The 22,231-nt window shown below is 38.6% G+C and overlaps 2 protein-coding genes across 9 annotated transcripts in view; one reads left to right on the top strand and one right to left on the bottom strand.

Moving 5' to 3' along the window:
- The window catches only part of MIPOL1 (mirror-image polydactyly 1), a 328,422-nt gene extending 324,995 nt beyond the window's left edge, over nt 1-3,427 (bottom strand). For 2 of the 8 annotated variants that reach the window (XM_089907624.1, XM_089907621.1), the window contains exon 1: nt 3,138-3,425. The gene's annotated coding sequence lies outside the window, so the exon portion shown is untranslated. Of the gene's footprint in view, nt 1-3,137 lie in introns of all 8 variants that reach the window. The other 6 variants (XM_089907627.1, XM_089907625.1, XM_022570692.2 and 3 more) reach the window with 4 other exon arrangements.
- A 13,947-nt stretch (nt 3,428-17,374) lies between these two features.
- Nucleotides 17,375-22,231, top strand: part of SLC25A21 (solute carrier family 25 member 21) — a 523,712-nt gene continuing 518,855 nt past the window's right edge. The window contains exon 1 of the mRNA XM_022570698.3: nt 17,375-21,570. Coding sequence (XP_022426406.1) covers nt 21,501-21,570 — 70 coding nt within the window. The 5' untranslated portion in view covers nt 17,375-21,500. The remainder of the gene's footprint in view (nt 21,571-22,231) is intronic.

The raw sequence follows: 22,231 nt of genomic DNA, 5'->3' as shown, positions 1-22,231 counted from the left end.
TTGTCAGAGAATCCCCTCCACCAGTATAAACCCTTTACCAGCCATAATAATTTGTAATGACTCAAACTGGTGCAAATAGTGCAGTGAAAACATTGCATATAAGTACAACTGTTGTGTGTGGCAATTATAAAGCAGAAAGGCATTTGTATTAGTCAAAATATGTGTGTGTATATATGCACACATAAATCAATGCACAACTGGATCCAAAATTTCTATATAAGAAAGGCTTAAGGACCCTAGTGGGCTGGTGGTGGAAACTGGGGCCCAGTGGTTATCTTAAATCTGTGTCTGCATAACAATCAAGCAAGATCATCCATCTTAAAGAAAACATCACATTGATGGAGGCTGCCCCAAGTCTCTCATTAGTATTAGCATATATCTAAGTATATACCTAAATTCACTTCTATAAGCCATCTAAAAAAAAGAAAGTGTTAGCTAAAAATGTTAACATATTTTCAAAATTTTTTTTGGTACTTTTGGTGCTGAGTGAAAGGCAGGGGACCAAAAGTAAGAGAAGATGAACTGGACAGCCCAATGGGGCATTTAAGGAAGAGAGTATCTCCAACTTGGGCAGGGGTGCCACAGTTGAGTTTCATGGCCCAAGCCATTGACTGTTACTTCCTACATTATGAGCATACTCAATAGGGCAGATACAAATTTCAACCAAGCCATCTCATGATGGAACCGCTCAAAAGACAATATCCAACTCAAAGTATTGCAAAAAGTAGGTATGCTTTTTTATACTTTTACTCAGTGTCGACAACTGCCTGCATATTCATCTCTTTCTTAGCCTTTTATGCAAATCAACGAAGGGTTGTATTTCCTTTCTTTTCTTGCTCTTAACCTCTTTTTTGTTTGTCAGCTTTAAAGGGATGGGAGATAGTAGGAGCAATAGAACAATTTAGAGAAGTCTCAAATAGGTCTCTAATTATTCTCAAGGTAAAACTGATAAAAAGCAAAGGAAGTATGTTTAGAGATTTGAAATTTAACACCAAGACACTACAGCACACATTACTTAGTACTATTATGTATTTATACTTTTCCAATATAGCCCCATCTAATGATGTCACCAACAATGAGCAGAAGATCAAATGGTAATTTATGAACAGTTATTTTTCAACATAGTAGTGGTTAGCAAAGGATGAAATGAAGGAAGGAAGGAAGGAAGTTAAAGAAAACAGAAAGGGAGGGAGGGAGGGAGGGAGGGAGGGAGGAAAGAAGGGAAGGTAGGCAGGGAAGCAAGCAAACAGGAAGGCAAAAAAAAGGAAAGAAGGAAGAAAGAAAATACAACAGAGACTGTATATGGCCTGCAAAGCCTAAAATACAGGCAGTCCTAGCTAGGACTGCTTTAACTGAAACTCTTCAAAGCAAGACTGCCTATATTAACTATCCAGCCCTTTACAGAAAATTTGATAACCCCTGCCAATGGAGATATCCAAATGGCCAATACGTAGACATATGAAGAGGTGTTAAATATCATTAGTCATTATGGGAATTAGGGAAAAACTCCAATGTGATATCACTACCCACCAGAATGGGTAAAATGAAAAGGACAATGCTAAATGTTTCAACCATGTGCAGGAGCCAAAATTCTCAAACACTGATAACAGGAGTGTTAACTGACAACTAATTTGAACAACTTTTTCGTAGTGTATACCAGAAATACATATTTGCATATCCTATAATATAGGCATTTCACCAGTAGGTATACATCCAACAGAAATGTATACATATGTTCACCAAAGTACTTACAAAAAATGTTCATAGCAGCCCTACTGGTAATACCCCAAAAATGGATGGAATACTGCTACATAACTTGTGTAAATCTCATGAATATAATATTGAGCAAAAGTGAGACACAAAGGACTATAAACTGTATGATTCTATTTATATAAAGTCAATAATAAGTAAATTCATTGATGATGTCAGAAATTGAGATAATGGTTACCTTTGGAAAGGGGACACAAAGTGAGGCTTCTAGGATGCAGGTAATGTTTTTTCTTGGATATGCACACTTTGTGAAAATTCAATGAGCTGTACACTTATGATTCATGCACTTTTCTGTGTGTCTATTATGCTTTAATAATTAACACACTAGAAACATATCTACAAACTCTATGCCTTTGAAGGAAAATTGTGTACATCTCTCTTTCACTTTTCGGATTTGCCATCATTACCTCTCCCCAATGAGATATCTTAATTCCTGTTACCTTATATAGAAAGGAGCTTTGTTTTAATTAATTCTCTTGGTATACTATTGCACAGGATACCCACGTTTATGTAACTGTCATTTTAGGTTAGTTCCACACTAGATCCCAAGGAGAAACTTTGAAAAGCCAGTAACTTGTTATCGTGAAAGTTATCTGGGGAAGGAAAAAAAAAAAAGAAAAACCTCCTTAAAATGTTGTTTTGTTTGGCCCTTTGTTTTGGCTCACCTTTGTCTACTACCACTGTGATTTAATCTGCATAAAATGTTCAAAGGAGCTTTTCAAAAAGCCTGTTCTTGTGGAAAGTTTTTTCTTTCTACGACATCCTGTCTAATAATGCTGTTATCTTGTGCTTATCCAGTTCCTTTCATCCATGGAGCTTAAAGTACTTCACAAATGACTGTCGGGTGGTGTCACCTTCCAGTCAGCGAAATGTGGGCCCAGAGACATTGTGAACCCCCCAAAATTCTAACAGTACCTTTGTACAGCATGGCTCACCGTGCCTAAAGAAGCACACATTCTTTGCCAAAACTTACAAGTGTGAGACCTGAAATACAAAGCGAATGAGTGACTCTCAAGGGCAGAGTCAATCATAGCTTGAGCCAGGACCTGAACCCTCCAATTCACTGCCTCTTAAGGGAAAAGCAAACAAACAAAAACCTACACCCTTGAATATATGCTCAGCTGCAGAACTCTTGTAACAGGAAACAGGGGAAGATGCCGAAATCATGCCCAGAAAGAAGACCGGAGGACCCCACGATGCTGACCTTCGAGGGAGCCCCATCACTCCCGGCCGCACGGGGCCAACCTTCACCGGGTGCAGTTTCTGCGCGGCCCCTTCTCCAAGGAGGCTACGGCCGGAAATTCCAGGTCTGGCCTCAACCCACTCCTTTTCTCCAGTCGCCCAAACCTCCCACCCTGCCCGTTTACCTGAGATGCGCCCCGCACCGCCACAGGAGCCGACTCTGCGCGCTCGCCCAGACTTTCTCAGGCCCGACGCGCAGGCACCACGTCAACCAATCGACGCTCACTCGGATCCTCCCAGCCGGGGCTCTTCCGTGCGGGAAGGTGCGCTCGCCTGCGAACGTCCCCACGGGCCGCGACCGGGGAGGGAGCCAGCCGCCAGCCGCGCGAGGGGGCCCAAGGGGAGCAGAAGCTGGAGCAGGCGCCGGGCGGAGGCAGGCGGCGCGCACCGGGCATGCGCGTGCCGCACCACTAGGGACGTGGGGCGGGGCGGGGCCTCTGGGCAACTGAGCGAGCTTGGGAAGTCTTCGCTGGAGTTTCAGGAAGTAAGAAGGCGGTGTTAGTAGTCTCCCTTCGTCTGCTCCGCAGGGCGCTACGGTTGTCAGGTCTGAGACGACGGACGCATTCTGTGAGAGTAAAATATTCTCTAGACAAAACCTAATGTGGTTAGAGGAGGGAAACGGCGTGCTTAAAAACGTGTCATGTGGCCTTAACTTGAGCGTTGTCGAGTCTCCACAGGAGCAGGCGGAATTGTGGTTTCCGGTTTTGTTTGTGTGTGTTTTGGGGTGAGAGGGACAGTGGGGATGGGACCCCAGGGAGAGAAGAGGGCCGTGCTGGGAAGGGATGGTTGAATGAAAAAGGTCGCAGTTGGACTCCAGTTGGATGAGCAAAAAGCAATACCTAGCTCCTAGACAAAGAATGCTTCAGACTAAAACTTGGAGATGGTTAAGTTTTGATTTAAGTACTTAAGAAAGAGATATGGATACTTAACGTTCAATATATGGATTCTTTTTTTTTTAAACATCTTTATTGGGATATAATTGCTTTACAATGGTGTGTTAGTTTCTGCTTTATAACAAAGTGAATCAGTTATACATATACATATGCTCCCATATGTCTTCCCTCTTGCGTCTCCCTCCCTCCCACTCTCCCTATCCCACCCCTCCAGGCTGTCACAAAGCACCGAGCTAATATCCCTGTGCCTTGCGGCTGCTTCCCCCTAGCTATCTACCTTACTACGTTTGTTAGTGTGTATCAATATATGGATTCTTTAAGACAAAATGTTGAGCCTTCCAGAATTAAAAAATTAAGTCCTCAATTCATGTACCTCCCTGTTGAAACAAGAAAGGACTATAGCTGATAGTAATTCAAATGTGGTTTTCTTGCACTACAGATCAGTATTTCTTTTACGAATGTCACGTTAACTCCTTAAGACACTACATAGTTATTGAGCACATACTATATGCCAGGGACTCTCTGGGTTTGCATAATAAGCAATAATGATGATTTCTTACACATCCCCGAAGAACAGGCATAATATGAAGTGTTGACAGTTTCCCAAGTTACTGGTTAAAGTTAATGAAAGGAACTTACACTTTAGTAAAAAGAGTAGTGAAGAAAAAAGAAAACATGAAAAAACTGGATGTAAATTAGTTGGAAGAAAATAGGTTATAATATTCACAAACTCTTGGTTATTATATTTTAATGAATGCACAGTGCTCTGAAGAGGTTTTTTGTTTTTAGATTCATGCATTTTTCTTTACTTCAGTAAAGAAATGTATTTTTCTTTACTTCAGTCAAAGTCTGAATCAGATATTTATGGACAATGCATTTTTCTTTACTTTGAAATGCATTTTTCTTTACTTCAGTCAAGGTCTGAAATTTGAAATGCATTTTTCTTTACTTCAGTCAAGGTCTGAATCAGATATTTATGGACAAAAAGTACCATAAAAATATATGAGGCAGAAGAGGAGTGATATAGTTTGTCAGAATAGATGGCAAGGGTACCCTAATCAGAAAAAATGATTTGTGAAAAGGTTTAAGGCCAACTCAAATTTATGTAAAAGAAAGGAGGGAAAGTTGCTTTTTCTAGCTAAGGAATAACAAGAAATAAGGGGGGATAGTGACCACAACACTGAGAAAAGTCAAATAATGAATTTATAGGTTAAATTTAGAGAACATGCATATACTATTTTTTGGGGGAGGTAAAGGTTCATTAACCCTAGTTTTTTACAACTCATTATCTGGATGCCAGAAGTCTCCAGGGTAAGGAGAAAATCCATGTTTTCTTTCCTTTTAGTAACATGTTTCTTCTTCCATTGTTTTTATTCAGTGAGTGCAAACATTATGCCTTTTCTCCTTAGTCCTTCCTCCAACTTACCTGAGGTTACTCCTTAATGTTCTTTTCCTGAACTTTTCATACCAAAAGAGCTAATTTTTTCTCAACCGCCTTCCACCACCACCATCACTCACATGTACATTTTTCATTCTCTATATGCTAACAGTTGCCAGTCTACAAGGAATGAAAGGCACCAATTAGAGCTTCTCTTCTCAAGCTAATTATCAAAGATGTTGTCTATGTCCTTATCCCTCCTATAAGTTGGATAAGTATGAGAGGATAAAGAAAATGAACCTCTTTTTCATTACAGAGAGCAAAAGAATGTCAGATCATGAATACCATCAAGTTCACAAATATCATCAGCCTCCCACAATGTGCCAGCCACCACCAATCGGTTGTGGAAATGAAATAATGAATAAAAACTATGCACACAAGTAGCTGAGAATGTCATGTGTATTAGTCAGGGTTCTCCAGAGAAACAGAAACTATAAGATTAGTCAGATAGATAGATAGATAGATTTTTATTGTAAAGGGTATCTTGTTTTAATTTGCAGTTCTGAGCTTAATCCTCTCCTGATCTCAGTATCTATTTATCTTCCACCATTCCCTTTCTTATGTACCTAATAACAGAACTCCAAAATACATAAAGCAAAATGTGCTAGCACCACAGAGAGAAATTCACAATTAATATAAAATTATAGTCAGATTTCACACTCATCTCTCAAAAATTGATAGAACAAGCAGACAGAAAATCAGTAAGTATATATAAGACTTGAACAACACTATCAACCACAACTCTATTAACCAACTTATCTAACTGACATTTATAGAACACCTATTAACAGCAGGATACACTTTCTTTTCAGGTCTGCATAAAATATTCCAAGACAGACCATAATCTATATCATAAATACAAATTCATTTAAAGGGATTCAAATCAAGAGTGAGATTAAGAAGATGGCAGAATATGCAACTCCATACCCTCCTTCTCCCATGGAAACACAAACTTAACAATAATACATGGGCCAATTGTCTTCGTGAGAAATCCAGAAACCAGTAAAGTGGGTCCTGCACCCAAGGTTAGTGTGAAACCAACTGCATCAATGCCTAGTGGGAAATGTTGTGGCACTCACTTGCAAGTGTTCCACCCCCGATATAACATGATTGGGAGGAAACCCTCAACTCCCATCTTCTCACTGAGGAGAGAAAGGAGTAGAACACATGTTCAGTGATCTAAATTTTCTAGAAAGTGCCTGAGTGACTGGTTTCTATCTTGCCTGAATCTAAGTATTGACAGGAATGGGTGGCCAGTTTGGGGCTGCTGAGAACAAAAGCAATCAATGTGCCCCAGAGTCCACCATACTACAGACAGAAGCTAGGTGGAAGTTCAGTACTACAGCTTACTACTGCACCACAGAGGCCACAGTATTGCAGACAGATGCCAGAGGGAGATCCTGAGTAGAAACTGGCAAACCTCTTCAATTACTAGATTACATGCACAAGCCCAAAGTGGTCACATCTCCAGATAAGGCTTTAAGAGGTCTCCAGGATCTCTAGCTGGATTGATTGTAGAAAGTCCTCCCTGTATGAAACCAGACCACAAAAACTGGAGAGGTGGCTGATTTTTCAAATGCTAAAGTCCCAACAGAGGATGACAAGCCATATAAAGAAACAGGGAAACATGACCCATTGAAAGAAATAAATTAAATTTGATACCTACCCTAAAGAAATGGAGATATATGAGTTACCAAAGAATTCAGAATAACCATCATATGGATGCTCAGTGAATTAAAAGAGAGCACAGATCAATAACTGATGAAGTCAGGAAAGCAATACATTAACAAATGAGAACATTAACAAAGAGGTAGAAACTATGGAGAGGACACAAACAAATTCTGAAACTGAATTCTTCACCAGAGAGAGAAAGAATCAGTGAAATCGAATACAGGACTTTCAAAATCACTTAGGCAAAGGAACAAGAAGAAAAAAGAATGAAGAGAAATGAAGAGAGGCTAAGGGACTTGTGGGACACCATCATGTAGAATAACATAAGCATAATGAGAGTCCCAGAAGGAGAATAAAAAGAGAGGACAGAGAGCCTATTTGAAGAAATAATGACTGCAGACTCACCAAATCTGAGAGAAATGCACATACAAATTCAGGAGGCTCAAAAACTCCAACTAGATAAATGTAAAGACCTTCACTGAGATACATTATAATCAAACTATCAAAAATCAGAGACAAAGAGTGAATCTTGAAAATGGCAAGAGAAAAACAACTTGTCCTGTACAAAGGAGCTTCTATTAGATTATAAGCAGATTTCTAAGCTGAAACTTTTCAGGCTAGAAGGGAGTGGAATGATGAATTCAAAGTGCTGAAGGAAAAAAAAAAGCCTGCCAATCAAGAATACTCTATTCTGCAAAAATGTCTTTGAATAACAGGAGAAAAAGACTTTCCCAGATAAAATCTGAAGGAGTTCATCACCACTAGTCCTGCCCTACAAGAAATGCTGATGGAAACCATTCAAGTTGAAGTGAAAGAATGATAAGCAACACAAAACCATATGAAAATATAAAACTCCCTGGTAAAGGTAAATTTATAGACAAATATAGAATCCTACAGTATTGTAATGTAGATGCATCAATCACTTTTAAATGTGGTATAGAATTTAAAACATGAAAGCATGAGAAGTAATTACAGATCTGTGTTAATGGATATGCAACATAAAAAGAAGTCATCTTCTTTTGTGTGTGTCAACATAAAGGGTGGGACAGAGATGTAAAGGAATAGAGTTTTTATATGCAATTGAAATTAATTTTTTATCAGGTTAAAGTAGATTGTTACAACTTTAAGATGTTATAGGTAATTGCAATGGTAACCACAAGGAAAATACATAGAATATGCATAATGGGGAAGGAGAAGGGAATCAAAACATGTCACTATAAAAAAAATCAATGAGACATTTAAAAATGACAAGAATAAACAAAGGGATAGGAAAAAAACCACAAGACATACAGAAAGCAATTAAGAAAATGGTGGGGCTTCCCTGGTGGCACAGTGGATAAGAATCCACCTGCCAATGCAGGGGACATGGGTCCAGAAAGATCCCCCATGCTGTGGAGCAACTAAGCCCATGCGTCACAACTACGGAGCCTGCTCTCTAGAGCCCATGAGCCACAACTACTGAGCCCATGTGCTGCAACTACTGAAGCCCACGTGCCTAGAGCCCGTACTCCACAACAAGAGAAGCCACTGTAATGAGAAGCCTGCGCACCACAAGGAAGAGTAGCCCCCACTCACCACAACTAGAGAAAGCCTGCATGAAGCAACAAAGACCCAATGCAGCCAAAAAAATAAAAATTAAATTAAATCTTTAAAAAAAAAAAGGAAACGACAATAGGAAGTCCTTGCCTATTAGTAATTACTTTAAATGTAAATGTATTAAACGCCCCAATTCAAATGTGTACATTGGCTAAATGGATGAGGAAACAAGATCAACTATGTGTTGCCTACAAGAGACTCCCTTTAGATCTAAGGAAACACAGGTTAAAAGTGAAAGGAAGAAAAAAGATATTCCATACAATCAGAACTTGCAGAGAGCAGGAATGGCCATACTTGAATCAGGTAAAGTAGACTTTTTATTTATTTTTATTTTTATTTTTAAAATTTTTGGCTGTGTTGGGTCTTCGTGCTGCACGTGGGCTTTCTCTAGTTGTGGCAAGCAGGGGCTACTCTTTATTGTGGTCTGTGGGCTTCTCATTGTGGTGGCTTCTCTTGTTGTGGAGCACGGGCTCTAGGCACACGGGCTTCAGTAGTTGTGGCTCGCAGGCTTTAGAGTGCAGGCTCAGTAGTTGTTGCACATGGGCTTAGTTGCTCCATGGCATGTGGGACCTTCCAGGACCAGGGCTCGAACCCATGTCCCCTGCATTGGCAGGCAGATTCTTAACCACTGTGCCACCAGGGAAGTCCCAGGTAAAATAGACTTTAAGATAGAAATTGTCACAAGAGACAAAGATGGACATCATATAATGATAAAAGTGTCAATTCACCAGCAAGATGTTACAATTTATAAATATACATGCACCTAACATTAGAATTTCTAAATATATGAAGCAAACATTGACAGAAGTGAAGGGAGAAATAGATTACAATATAATAATAGGAGACTTTAATACCAACTTTCAATTAGAGGTAGAACAGCAAAACAGAAGATCAAATAAGGAAACAGAAAACTTGAACAACACTATAGACCAGTTCAACCTAACAGACATATAAACAACACTACACCCAACAATAGCAGAATACACATTCTTAAGCACACATGGAACATTACCAACATATGTTAGGCCAGAAAACAAGTCTTAACAAATTTAAGAAGTTTGAAATAATATAAAGTACCTTCTCCAATCACAGTGAAATGAAACTAGAAATCAACAACAAGGAAAACAGAAAAGTCCACAAATATATGGAAATTAAATAACTCACTATTAAATAACCAATAGGTCAAAGAAGAAATCACAAGAGAATTTAGCAACTATCTGGAGACAAATGAAAATAAAACTACAACATACCAAAACTAGGGGATGAAGCAAAAGGAATACTAATTGGGAGGTTTATAGTAGTAAGTGCTTACATTAAAAAAAAAAGATCTCAAGTCAACAACCTAACTTTAGACCTCAAGGAACTAGGAAAAGGAGACCAAGGGAAACCCAAAATTGAAAGAAGGGCAGAAAGAATAAAGATTAGAGCAGAGATAAATAAAATAGAATAGAAAAACAATTTAAAAAATCAACGAAGCCAAAGTTGATTTTTTTAAAGATCAACAAAATTGATAAGCCCTTACATAGGCTAAGAAAAAAAAAAGACTCATAATTAAATTAGAAATGAAATAGGAGACATTATCATTGATGTCACAGAATTTAAAAGGACCACAAGAGACAACCAGAAACGATTATATGCCAACAAAATGTATAACCTAGAAGAAGTTGACAAATTCCTAGAAACACACAACTTACCCAGATTGAATTATGAAGAAATAAAAAAATCTGAACAGACCTATAACTAGTAAGAAGATTGAAGCAGTAATCAAAAACCTCCCAACAAAGAAAAGTTCTGGACCAGATGGCTTCACTGGAGAATTCTACTAAACATTTAAGAATTAACACCAATCCTCCTCAGACTTCCAAAGAATTGAAGAGGAAAGCACACTTTCAAACTCATCCTATGAGGCCAGCATACTTTGATACCAAAACCAGACAAAGACACAAAAAGAGAAAACTACAGACCAACATCCCTGATGAACAATGATGAAAAAATCCTCAACAGAATACTCCCAAATTGAATCCAACAGCACATTAAAATGATTATCTACCATCACCAAGTGGTATTTTTACCTGGAATGCAAGGATTTTTTTAACATACAGAAATCAATCAATATAATATACTACATTAACAAAACAAAGGACAAAAACCACATAACCATCTCAATTGAAACAGAAAGAATTTGACAAAACTCAACACTCTTTCATGAAACAGGGACTTTCCTCGTGTTCCAGAGAGTAAAACTCCATGCTCCCAATGCAGGGGGCCCAGGTTTGATCCCTGGTCAGGGAACTAGATCCCACATGCATGCCACAACTAAGAGTCTGCATGCCGCAACTAAGAAGCCCACATGCCCCAAAAAAGAAGCCTGCATGCTGCCACTAAGAAGTCCACATGCCGCAACTAAAGATCCCACATGCTGTAACGAAGATCCCGCATGCCACAACTAAGACCCAGCGCAGCCAAAATTAATTAATTAATTAATTAGTATTTAAAAAAAAAAAAGACTCAACAAAACTAAGAATAGAAGGAAGCTATCTCAACATAATAAAAAGCCTATAGCAAACATCATGCTCAGTGGTGAAAGTCTGAAAGCTTTTCCCCTAATACCAGGAACAAGGCAAGGATGCCCACTCTCACCATTCCTATTCAACATAAAACAGGGATTCCTAGTCAGATCAATCAGGCAAGAAAAACTAATAAAAGACATCCAAATTGGAAATAAAGAAGTAAAATTAGCGCTCTTTGCAGATGATATTATTTTATACTTTGAAAATCCTAAAGGTTCCACAATGAAGTTACTACAGCTAATAAACAATTTCAGCAAGGTTTTAGGATATAAAAATCAATGCACAGAAATCAGTTATGTTTCTATACACTAACAATGACCAACCTGAAAAGGAAATTAAGAAAATGATTGCACTTACTATAGCATGAAAAAGGATAAAATAATTAGCAATAAACTTAGGTAAGGAAGTGAAAGACTTGTACACTGAAAACTATAAAACATTTTTAAAAGAAATCAAAGAAGGTACAAATAAATAGAAAGACATTCATGCTTGTAAATTGGAAGACAATATTTTTAAAATGTCCATACTACCCAAAGTGATCTACAGATTCAGTGCAATCCCTATCAGAATCTCAATGGCATTTTGTACAGAAGTAGACAAAAATCCTAAAATTCATATGGAGCCACAAAACCCTCTGAATAGCTGAAGCAGTCTTGAGAAAGAAGAACAAAGTGGAGGCCTCACACTTCCTGAATTCAAAACATACTACAGACAGCTGTAATTAAGTGGCATTTTCCATGTCTCTTCACATAGTCTTCCCTCTGTGCATGTCCGCCTGTGTCTAAATTTCCCCTTTTTATAAGGATACATCATATTGGACTAGGGTCACCCTAATGACCTCATTTTAATTTGATTACTCTGTAAATACCCTATTTCCAAATAGGTCATATTCTGAGGTACTGGGGATTAGAACTTCAACTCATCTTTTTTAGAGGACACAATTCAACCCATATCAATAACTTGAGAAACATGAAAATGAAAACACAACATACCAAGGTTATGGGATGCAACAAAAGCAGTGCTCAGAGAGAAATTCATAGCTGTAGATGACTATAGTAAAAAAGAAGACATCTCAAATCAATAGCTTAACTTTTACACTTTAAGGAATTACAAAATGGAGAAAACAACCAGCAGAAGGAAAGAAATAAGATTACAGCTGAGATGAATGAAATAGAGAATAGGGGAAAAATAAAATTAGCTAAACCAAAAGTTGGTTCTTCAAAAATGTTTTAAAATTTTCAAAACTTTAGCTATATTGACTAAGAAAAAAGAGAGAAGATGTTAATAAAATGAGAACTGAAAGTGGGGACATTACTACTGGCCTTACAGGAGTTGAAAGAATTATAAGAGAATATTATGTACAGTTGTGTGCCAACAAATTAAATAATTTAGATGAAATGGAGACATTCCTCAAAATACACACTACCCAAACTTACTCTAGAATAGAAAATCTCAAGAGACCTACAAGTAAAGAGATTGAATCAGTAATTAAAACCATTCCAATAAAAACAAGTTCAAGACCAGATGGCTTCACAGATGAATTCTACCAAACATTTAAAGAATTAACATTGATTCTCCTCAAACTTTTTCAAAAAATAGGAGGAAATACTTCCTAATACATTCTATGAGACGAGCATTTCCCTGCTACCAAAGCTAGAAAAAGATATCACAAGGAAACTACAGACCAATATCCCTTACAATGCAAATATACTAGCAAACCAAATTCAAAAGCACATTAAAAGGATTACACTCCATGAACAAGTGAGATTTATCTCACTTTTGAGGAATAAAAAGGTGTTTTGACATAATAGAATCAATCCATGTAGTACATCATATTAATGTAACAAAGGAAAAATACCTACCTGATTATCTCAATAGATGTAGAAAAAGCATTTGACAAAATTCAACCTCCTTTCATGTTAAAACACTGAGCAAAATAGGAATAGAAGGAAACTTCCTTAATATGATAAAAAGCATTTATGAAAGATCCACAGGTAACATCATGTTTAATGTCAGGAACAAGACAAGAACACCTAATTTCATCACTGCTATTCAGCATTGTACTGGAAGTCCTAGAGAGAGCAATTATTCAAGAAAGAAATAAAAGGCCTCCAAACTGGAAGAAAAGTAAAACTATCCCTATTTGCAAAGGAAATGATTCTATGTAGAAAAAATCACAAAGAATCCACAAAAAAAATTAATACATGAATTCAGCAGAGTTACAGGTTACAAGATCAATATACAAAAATCAGTTGTGTTTCCATATACCAGCAATGAATTATCCAAAAGGAAATTTTTAAAAATTCACTTACTACAGCATCCAAAGTAATAAAATACCTAGTAATAAATTTAACCAAGGAAGTGAAAGGTTTGTGTGCTAAAAACTACAAAGCAAGTTGAAAGAAATTAAAGATAATTAAATGGAAAGGCAGTCCATATTCATAGATTAGAAGACTTAATATTGTTAATATTGTTAAGATGGTACTACTGTGCAAAGTGACCTGCAGCGTCAGTCCAATCCCTATCAAAATTCCAGTGGCCTTTCTTGCATAAATCAACAAGCTGATCCTCAAGTTCATATGGAATTGCAAGGGCCCCCAAGTAGTCAAGACAATATTGAAAAAGAAAAGCTGGAAAACTTACATGTTCTGATTACAAAGTTTTCAAAGCTATATTAAACAAAATAGTGAGGTACAGGCATAAGGATAGACATATTGATCAACGAGAGAGCCCAGAAAGAAACTCAAGTATCTGTGGCCAATTGATCTTCGACAAGATTTCCCAGTGGGAAAAGAATAGACTATTCAGCTTTTGGATTTCATGAAAATTAAAAGCTTGTGCATCAAAGGACATTATCAAGAAAATAAAGAATGGAAGAAACATTTGCAAATCATATATCTGAGAGAGTTTAATATCCAGAATGTACAAAGAACTCTTACAGCTCAATAGCAAAAAGACAAACAACCCAGTTAAAAAATGAGCAATGAATGGGCTTTAATAGGCATTTTTCCAAAGAAGATATACAAATGGCCAACAAGCACATGAAAAAGATGGCTAACTTCATTGGTCATTGAGGAAATGCAAATCAAAGCCACAATGTGATACCACTTCACATCCTCAAACCAACAGTGATGGCTATAATTTTCTTTTAAATGGAAAATAACAAGTTTGAGGAGGAATGCAGAGGCACAGGAAGCTTTATAAATTGCTATGGAAGTGTAAAATGGTAAAGCCACTGTGGAAAACAGTTGGTAGTTCCAGTAATTCCACTCCTATGTATATACCTAAGAGAAATGAGACTTGTACACAAATGTTCATAGCAGCATTATTTATAAGAGCCTAAAGGTGGAAACAATCCAAATGTCTATCAACGAATGGATAAACAAAATAAGCAACATACAATGGAATATTATTCAGTCATAAAAAGGAATAGAGTACTGATACATCCTACAACTTGGATGCATTTCTAAAATATGGTGCTAAGTGAAAGAAGTCAGACATGAATGTTTACATATTATATGATTTTTATATGAAACTTTTATATGAAACATTCAGAATAGGCCAATCCATAGAGACAGAAAGTATATCAGTGGTTGCCAGAAGCTGGGAAAGGGGTAAATGAGGAGTGATTACTTAAAGGGTATGAGGTGTTCTTCTGGCATGACTATGATTCATACACTGAATTAATATTTATTACATGCCTACTATGTGCCAGGCAGTATTACAGTCACTTTTTCATGGACTTTACATTCAGAAGGAGGAAAAGACTAAGAATAAACAAAAAATACAGAATATATCTAGGTGTTGAAAATTGTAGTGAAGAAAAATAAATCAGGCTAGATAAAGTGTGAAAAGATTAAGGAGAAGTACAATTTTACACAGGTAAAGCCTGCCTGACAAAGTAATATTTGTGTTGATGGCCTGCAAGAAGTGAAGAAGCAAGTCATGGGAATGTCTAGGAAAAGAACCTTCCTGGCATAAGGAAAAGCAAAATGCAAAGAGGGGAAGCATGCTTGGGAATGTTCAAAGGAATGCCCCCCAAAATCAGTGTGACAAGAGCAGGGTGAAAGAGAAAAGGATTAGGAAAAGAGTCTGAGGAGGTAGCCCTAAGCCAAATTACATAGGATCTTTTGGGCTATGGCTAAGACATTGGATTCTATTCTAAGGATGACAGGAAACCACTGGATGGTTTAGAACAGGTGACTAATATCTGAAATATGCTTTAAAAGGATCACTCTGGCTACTGTAACCACAATATTCAATTCAATTTATGGGAAATATCCCAGACATCAATGCCTAGATTATCAGTTCTGAAGTCAGGAAATGTCAGGCTTTCCCACCCAACTCTTCCCCTAAATAGTTTGGTAATTTAGCCAAGGCTCTCAATCTCTTCACATCTCATTCTCCTTAACTGTCAAATAAGAAATCGATTAAAGTCTCTTCCAGATCTGTCATTCCATGATTGTCAAAAGTTAAAATAGGCTTCACTATTATATTAGTTCTTTTACTTAAACCAGTGATTCTCAACTAAGGGCATTTTTGCCCCGCAGGGGACATCTGGCTATGTCTGGAGACATTTTTGGTTGCCACAAATGGGGAAGGAGTTGCTACTGGCAGCTAGTGGGTAGAGACTAGGGATGCTGCTAAATATCCTGCATTAAACAGGACACCCTCCTATAACAAAGAATTATCTGGCCCACAATGTCAATGGTGCTGTTGTCTAGAAACCCTGACTTGATAAATAGAAAATTCACACTATTTACACATAATAAAATTTATGGCACTGAAGTTAGTATTTTTCTAACTTCAGGTGTATAAAGTTCCTGATACATATTATCAAGTCATTGTTTATGAAAGTCCTTTGACTTTACCACAAGCTATTTACTATGAATAATTGTACATCTTTTCTGTATGGGTAGAAAAGCTGAAATAAAGATTAGACCATAAAAACAATATAGCTAGTGATTCAGAAATAGGCCTGCTAAATTATATATACTTAGGTTCAAATAATATCTCAAATATTCAGTGTGACTTCAGGCAAAAGTTACTTAACCTCTGTGCCAGAATTTCCTCATTTGTGAGATGAGAATAAGAATATCTCTATGATATTATGAATGAGATAATGGGTAATGAAATTCTTAGCCCAGTGCCTTGCATAAGTAAGCATTACATGAATATTGTAGTTATTACAATTTGCAAGGCAGGCTGAATATGGCCTGAAGTTTACAGATTGCTCTTCATTTTTCTATAATCTGTCTGATTTCCCTCTGCCCTATTCTCTTTTTAAAATATTTATTTATTTTATTTATTTGGTTGCACCGGGTCTTGGTTGTGGCAGGCGTGCTTCTTAGTTGTGGCAGGTGTGCTCCTTAGTTGCGGCAGATGGGCTCCTTAGTTGCGGCTCACTGACTCCTTAGTTGTGGCATGCATGTGGGATCTAACTCCCTGACTGGGGATCAAACCTGAGCCCCCTCATTGGGAGCGTGGAGTCTTAACCACTTTGCCACCAGGAAGGTCCCTGCCCTATTCTCTTAGTTTGGTTTTTCTAATCTGCTGTGAACCAAGATATTAGATATCTACCCTATCAACCTTTTTAGAATTGGGTCTAAAATTAGTTCCAAGTGAACCTGGGAAGCTCCTAGGAGGAAACTGCATGGATTTCTGCATGTTGACAGCTCAGAGGCCTTAACTCCTAGATTCACAGTTACATCTCAAATAACAGAACTCTGTAATATAAATGGCCTCTAAGTGTTGTTCTTATGTCACAATAATATATTGAAAAAAGCTTCCCAAGTAATTATTTTGTCCATACTGCCCATTTAAAGTCCCTTGGAACTTAGAAGTGCTCTGTTAGGTGATAGGATAATCTAATGCATCAGAACCTAAGATCTGTCCTAAATGATATGATGCCTTGGTATCTGTAAGTTATAAATCACTGAGAGCTTACAGCAGTGATACTCAGACCTGCAGATTTTAAAGCACATAAGAGTCTTTCATTTGCAAACAGCATTTCTTTAATACTTCTAATACTTCTGCATAAGAATATTCTAGAATAATAGGTCTTTTGAATAGTTCAAGAGTTATAATCTCTTCTATTGGCCAAGATTTCTTAATCTGGTATCCACAGGCAACTCTTCCCAACTTCCCACCGTATTCCATGGATGGGCTCCATGTATGCTAAATTCTGCATTTGTGTGTCTGTGTGTATACAGATAGTGTTTTTTTAAAAATGTTTTAGTGAATAATCTTTTTTTAAAAAAAATTATTTATTTATTTTTGGCTGTGTTGCGTCTTCGTTGCTGCATGCGGGCTTTCTCTAGTTGTGGCGAGTGGGGCCCCCTCTTCAATGCGGTGCGCGGGCTTCTCATTGTGGTGGCTTCTCTTGTTGTGAAGCATGGCCTCTAGGCACGTGGGCTTCAGTAGTTGTGGCATGTGGGCTCAGTAGTTGTGGCTCGCAGGCTCTAGAGCACAGGCTTAGTAGTTGTGGTGCACGGGCTTAGTTGCTCTGCGGCATGTGGGATCTTCCTGGACCAGGGCTCAAACCCATGTCCCCTGCATTGGCAGGCAGATTCTTAACCACTGCACCACCAGGGAAGCCCTAGAGAGTGTGTTTTGACATCTAAAGAAGAGAGTCTCTAGCCTACAATGGCTATGTATCTTTCAGGGAATGGTATTTTAAAATGTGACTCCCAGTTATAGTACATTGAGTACCATGCGATTATATAGCATTTTCCAGTTAGAAACTGATGAAGATAAACTTTAGACTTGAGGAAAACAAAATCTTTCAAAATGAGCAAATACTATAATTTTAAAGTACAGCTCTTTGTTCCTAAACCTTTTCCCACACCGTGGTTGACACTGCTAGTTGTTTCCCAATATGTTATTCCCTTTTTCCATAATGGTATATATATTTTTTATGGACACATTGTCACCTGGCAAAATACTACCTTTCCCACCTCCCTTGTACCTAGGTTTAGCCCTAGTGGCCAAGTTCTAACCAATGAGATTTATGTAATTTCCAGGGCTTTCTTTACCCTTCTTACCTTCCTTCCTCTCTGCTGGCCCGAGCTTTATTTGTGGCTTACAATTGTGCCATTACATGAGGGGGAAATAAAGTTCTATCTTGTTTAAGTCACTATTATTTTGGTCTTGAACAGTAGCTGATCCAGTGGCCCAATACAAAAACTTTATTCCAAAAAGACATCAAAGAAATTGTCAGATACTTAAGTTCAGTAAGTATTTTAAGGTCCCCAAAGGTTTAGTTTCTAGTCACTTTGCAAACTGATAAATCAATAATTTAATTATGTAGTTCTCAACCAAGATCAGCTAAATACAGTAAATCAATAATTAAAAAATATAAGCTTGATACTTTAGCAGTTTTGCTCTAATATCAGGACATTACAGCATTATGTAAAATAATAATAGAAAGAGTAATGTGATGGATTGTGTCTAAGGAATCTGAACTAGTAGCTCAAGTAAATTTTACTTCTCCCAGTGCTAAATCTCCCAGCATTCCAATACTGGCCATGGGCAAATTTGGCTACAGATAAGAGCTATGCCCCATAATCAGAGCTCTTAGCACAGTGTGTACTTGTTGACTGTGGATTGACAATGGCTGGCTCCCAAGCTCCAGAATACCTAGGCCCTATCTCCTCAGCGAATCTGGAGATGTAGGACTAGACTATCTGTAATATCAGGCCTTGCTTTTTTTAACTCAAAGAAATCTGTTCTAGTGCAGAGAGGTTAAAAAGAGGTAGCAATTTTCTAACAGCGTATTTGGAAAGATGTCTGGGAGAGACTTCTGACTGAATCTGTAGGGATCCTGAGAGATTGAGGTCTTAGTGAGACCACAAACTTGCACCCACCTCCTCAGGTTAAGATATTCAGAGATTGGGGGCTTCCCTGGTGGCTCAGTGGTTGAGAGTCCGCCTGCCGATGCAGGGGACACAGGTTCGTGCCCCGGTCCGGGAGGATCCCACATGCCGCGGAGCGGCTGGGCCCGTGAGCCATGGCCACTGAGCCTGCGCGTCCGGAGACTGTGCTCTGCAACGGGAGAGGCCACAACAGTGAGAGGCCCGCGTACCAAAAAAAAAAAAAAAAATTCAGAGATTAAGATATTTATGAAAAAAAAGATATTCATGGAAATAATGGATGATGTCAAAAGGCTGTCTTTAAATCTTGACCTGGGAGTATTATTGTATTTCCTGAAATAATCTAGGGAAGGCAAAAATTTACGGACGTTGCAACATGGTATGATCTCTTCCGTTAGATTATATGCTCCAAGGGGGGATTTTAACTGTTACTTTGCCAGCTCATAATGCTGACACTCAGTAGACTCTCAATGAATGAATGTAGAATTTGGTTCAGTGTGTGCCTTGGGGTTTAATAGTATTTAATAATCCAACAAATTTCTTTAACTTTAAAAAATTCTCTACTTACATATGAGTAAATGAAATTAATTTTGGTAGCATTTAATTATTTTAGGTTTCAGTGTGACCGAATGTAATTTGGCCTGTGGTTAATATTTAAATCTATAATCTCACGGCTATTAGAAGAGGGAATCCTGGCTATACCATTAACTTATGGTGTGATCTTGGGAAACTTAGTTTCTTCGGTGGAAAATTAGGGAAACATTTTCTATGAGCTCTGAAATTCTGATTTTAGTGCTTAGTATATAATAGGTTCTAGTATTTTTTGAATGAATAAGTGATTTTATATTGTACTCAAGACCTCATATTTAATTAGTAAAAGACTGAAACATAGCTCAAAAGCTTTTACTATATCTAAATAGCAAAACTTTCTTGAAACTATTTCTTGGTAAACATTTCAAACTTAGTAATTTTAATCAAATATGAGAAAATTTGTTTTTGCGTACCTGATCACATAAGTAGCAAGTCTCTCCAATTCCTCACTTTAAATAATTTTGCCAGTCAGATTATCATTGCCAGCTTTTAATAGCTCAGCCTAAGAAATTAAAACAAAGTATAAAACCAATTATTGTATTTTGTACATTTAATTGGAAATCATATATATTAAGTTGAACCTTATTACATATCGCTGATATTCAGTGGCCTTCAAAAATGGCAATTTTATATGGTTCACACTGAATATGTTTAGTATTAAATACCGTGTTTAAGAAATATGACAATAAGGGTTCCAAAGCGTCTCATTCTCCCTTTTACTCCTATCATTTCCTGCCTGTTAGGGGTGTGGCAGGTATTTTTCTAAAATTTGAGAACCTGTGTCCCTCCTACAGAGTTTTTGCAACTTGTGGTTTAAAAATAGTATAAACTAGTATTTTTGTTTTGCTAACTATCCTAAAGGGCTAGTATGAATAAGTAAACGTTTTACAGAGAATATATTAGTAGTTACTTAATGTTCCTTGATTATTTGGGTCAGTGGTTCGAAAACTTTAACATTCATAACAACCACTGGAGAACTTATTAAAACACAGGTTTCTGAGCCCTGTATCCAGAGATTATGATTCAGTAGGTCAGGGCTGGAACATGAATTTACTTTTCTTACAAACGCACACATTACGCTGATGCCCACGGACGTGGGGAATAGATAGAAGAGACTTATTTGTAATAAGGCCTTCCTTTTTTTGGTCTTTCAGTAAATAAAACTCAAGTTGATGAGGTATGAGATATATTGCCTTAAGCCAAAACCATTTCTTAGAAAAGTACTATATACAGTAGCTCAATTGTAAGATACCTGTAAATTGGATTTATTTTGACTTAGTTGCTATAGCCCACAATTTCGGGACAGCTAACTCCAAGGAATTTATTCACCTGTCCCTTCTTTAGAACTGCACTGTGCTCTGGCTTTCCAGAGGGCAGGGGTCGCCTGGGCCCTGCCGCTGGAGTTCTAGGCCAGGATCACTTTTTTACTTGCGTTATCAGAGGCAGAGCGGCCAGCTGGATAAACTCTGCAGAAGGCTCCTGATAGGGAAACCCGTGGGCGCCAATCTAGGAGACCAAACCGACCTGCGGCGGTCGACCAACCCAATTCCATCCGCGGGTCTTTTCTCCCTCAGGATCCCTCCCGGAGCCCAGGGAGCAAAGCGGGGTCGAGAAGGAGCACCTGAAGCAGCGCAACAAGCAGGTCCCGACCCGCCGGAGATCATGCGTTGAGTCTGTGGCCCAAACCGCCCGCCGCCTCCGAGCAGTCGCCGGATTGCCGCCCCACAGGGAGCCCCCCGGCCCAAGGACTAACCCAGCCCCGGCACTCTCGCTCAGGAGAGGCTCTGCAGGCCGGCATTCAGGCTGGCGAGCTCGCCCACGCATCTCAGCCCAAGCAGTGGTAGTCTGGCTTGCGAAGATGTCGGCCAAGCCCGCTGTCGGCTTCGTGAACGAGGCTTCTCGGCAGATCCTGGCCGGTGGTTCCGCTGGTAAGGCCGCCCCGCCGGGGGCTAGTCGTTTTTCCCTTCGCGTGTTCCGAAAACGTTTCTCAGACAAGTCTCCCCACCGAAGTTTTGCCTTTTTCCTCTGCCTTCCGCGCTCCCGGGGCAGAGCCTGCCGAGCCCGAGCCCGCGGAGCGCGCGAGCAAAGGAGGCCGGGAGCGGGCGGCGGGCGGCGGGTGTCCCAGGTCAAGTCGCCACGGCGCCCGCGCTGGCCGCTCTCGGGTTCCCCACCTTCTGTGTTCCTAGCCTGTAAAGCAAGGCAGGCAGCCCCAAGGCCTGCGACTTGGAGGAGGCCTTTTTGCCTGGCTGGCTATTTTATTTGAAATGATCCAGTTGGCGTCAGACTTAGCTGACTTAGTTGTGCTATCAGTTGTAGCCTCTTCTTTCCCCGGCTAACTCAGATCGTATGTAATTCCTACCTCCCTCGTTAAAGTATGTTACCTCAGGACTCCACAGGTTTTCTTATTGCATGCAATGCTAGCTTGCTTGCAGCTATTCGTGCCTTAGTAAGCATATTAAAATTAAATGAATATATTAGCACATGTAAACACCTTTGATATGATAGGTTCACATTAATTTATGGAGAGTTATGCTGGGGGGAAAAAACCTTTAGGAAGAAATCTGTTATAACTAATCATGGAAATAATGA

The sequence above is a fragment of the Delphinapterus leucas genome, chromosome 2 (genome assembly GCF_059928025.1).
Source record: "Delphinapterus leucas isolate spDelLeu-1000000601 "Yukka" chromosome 2, BTC_Dleu_Yukka2, whole genome shotgun sequence".
NCBI lineage: Eukaryota > Metazoa > Chordata > Mammalia > Artiodactyla > Monodontidae > Delphinapterus > Delphinapterus leucas.
The sequence above is the reverse complement of the archived record's forward strand: the minus strand, read 5'-3'. Positions and strand labels throughout refer to the sequence as shown.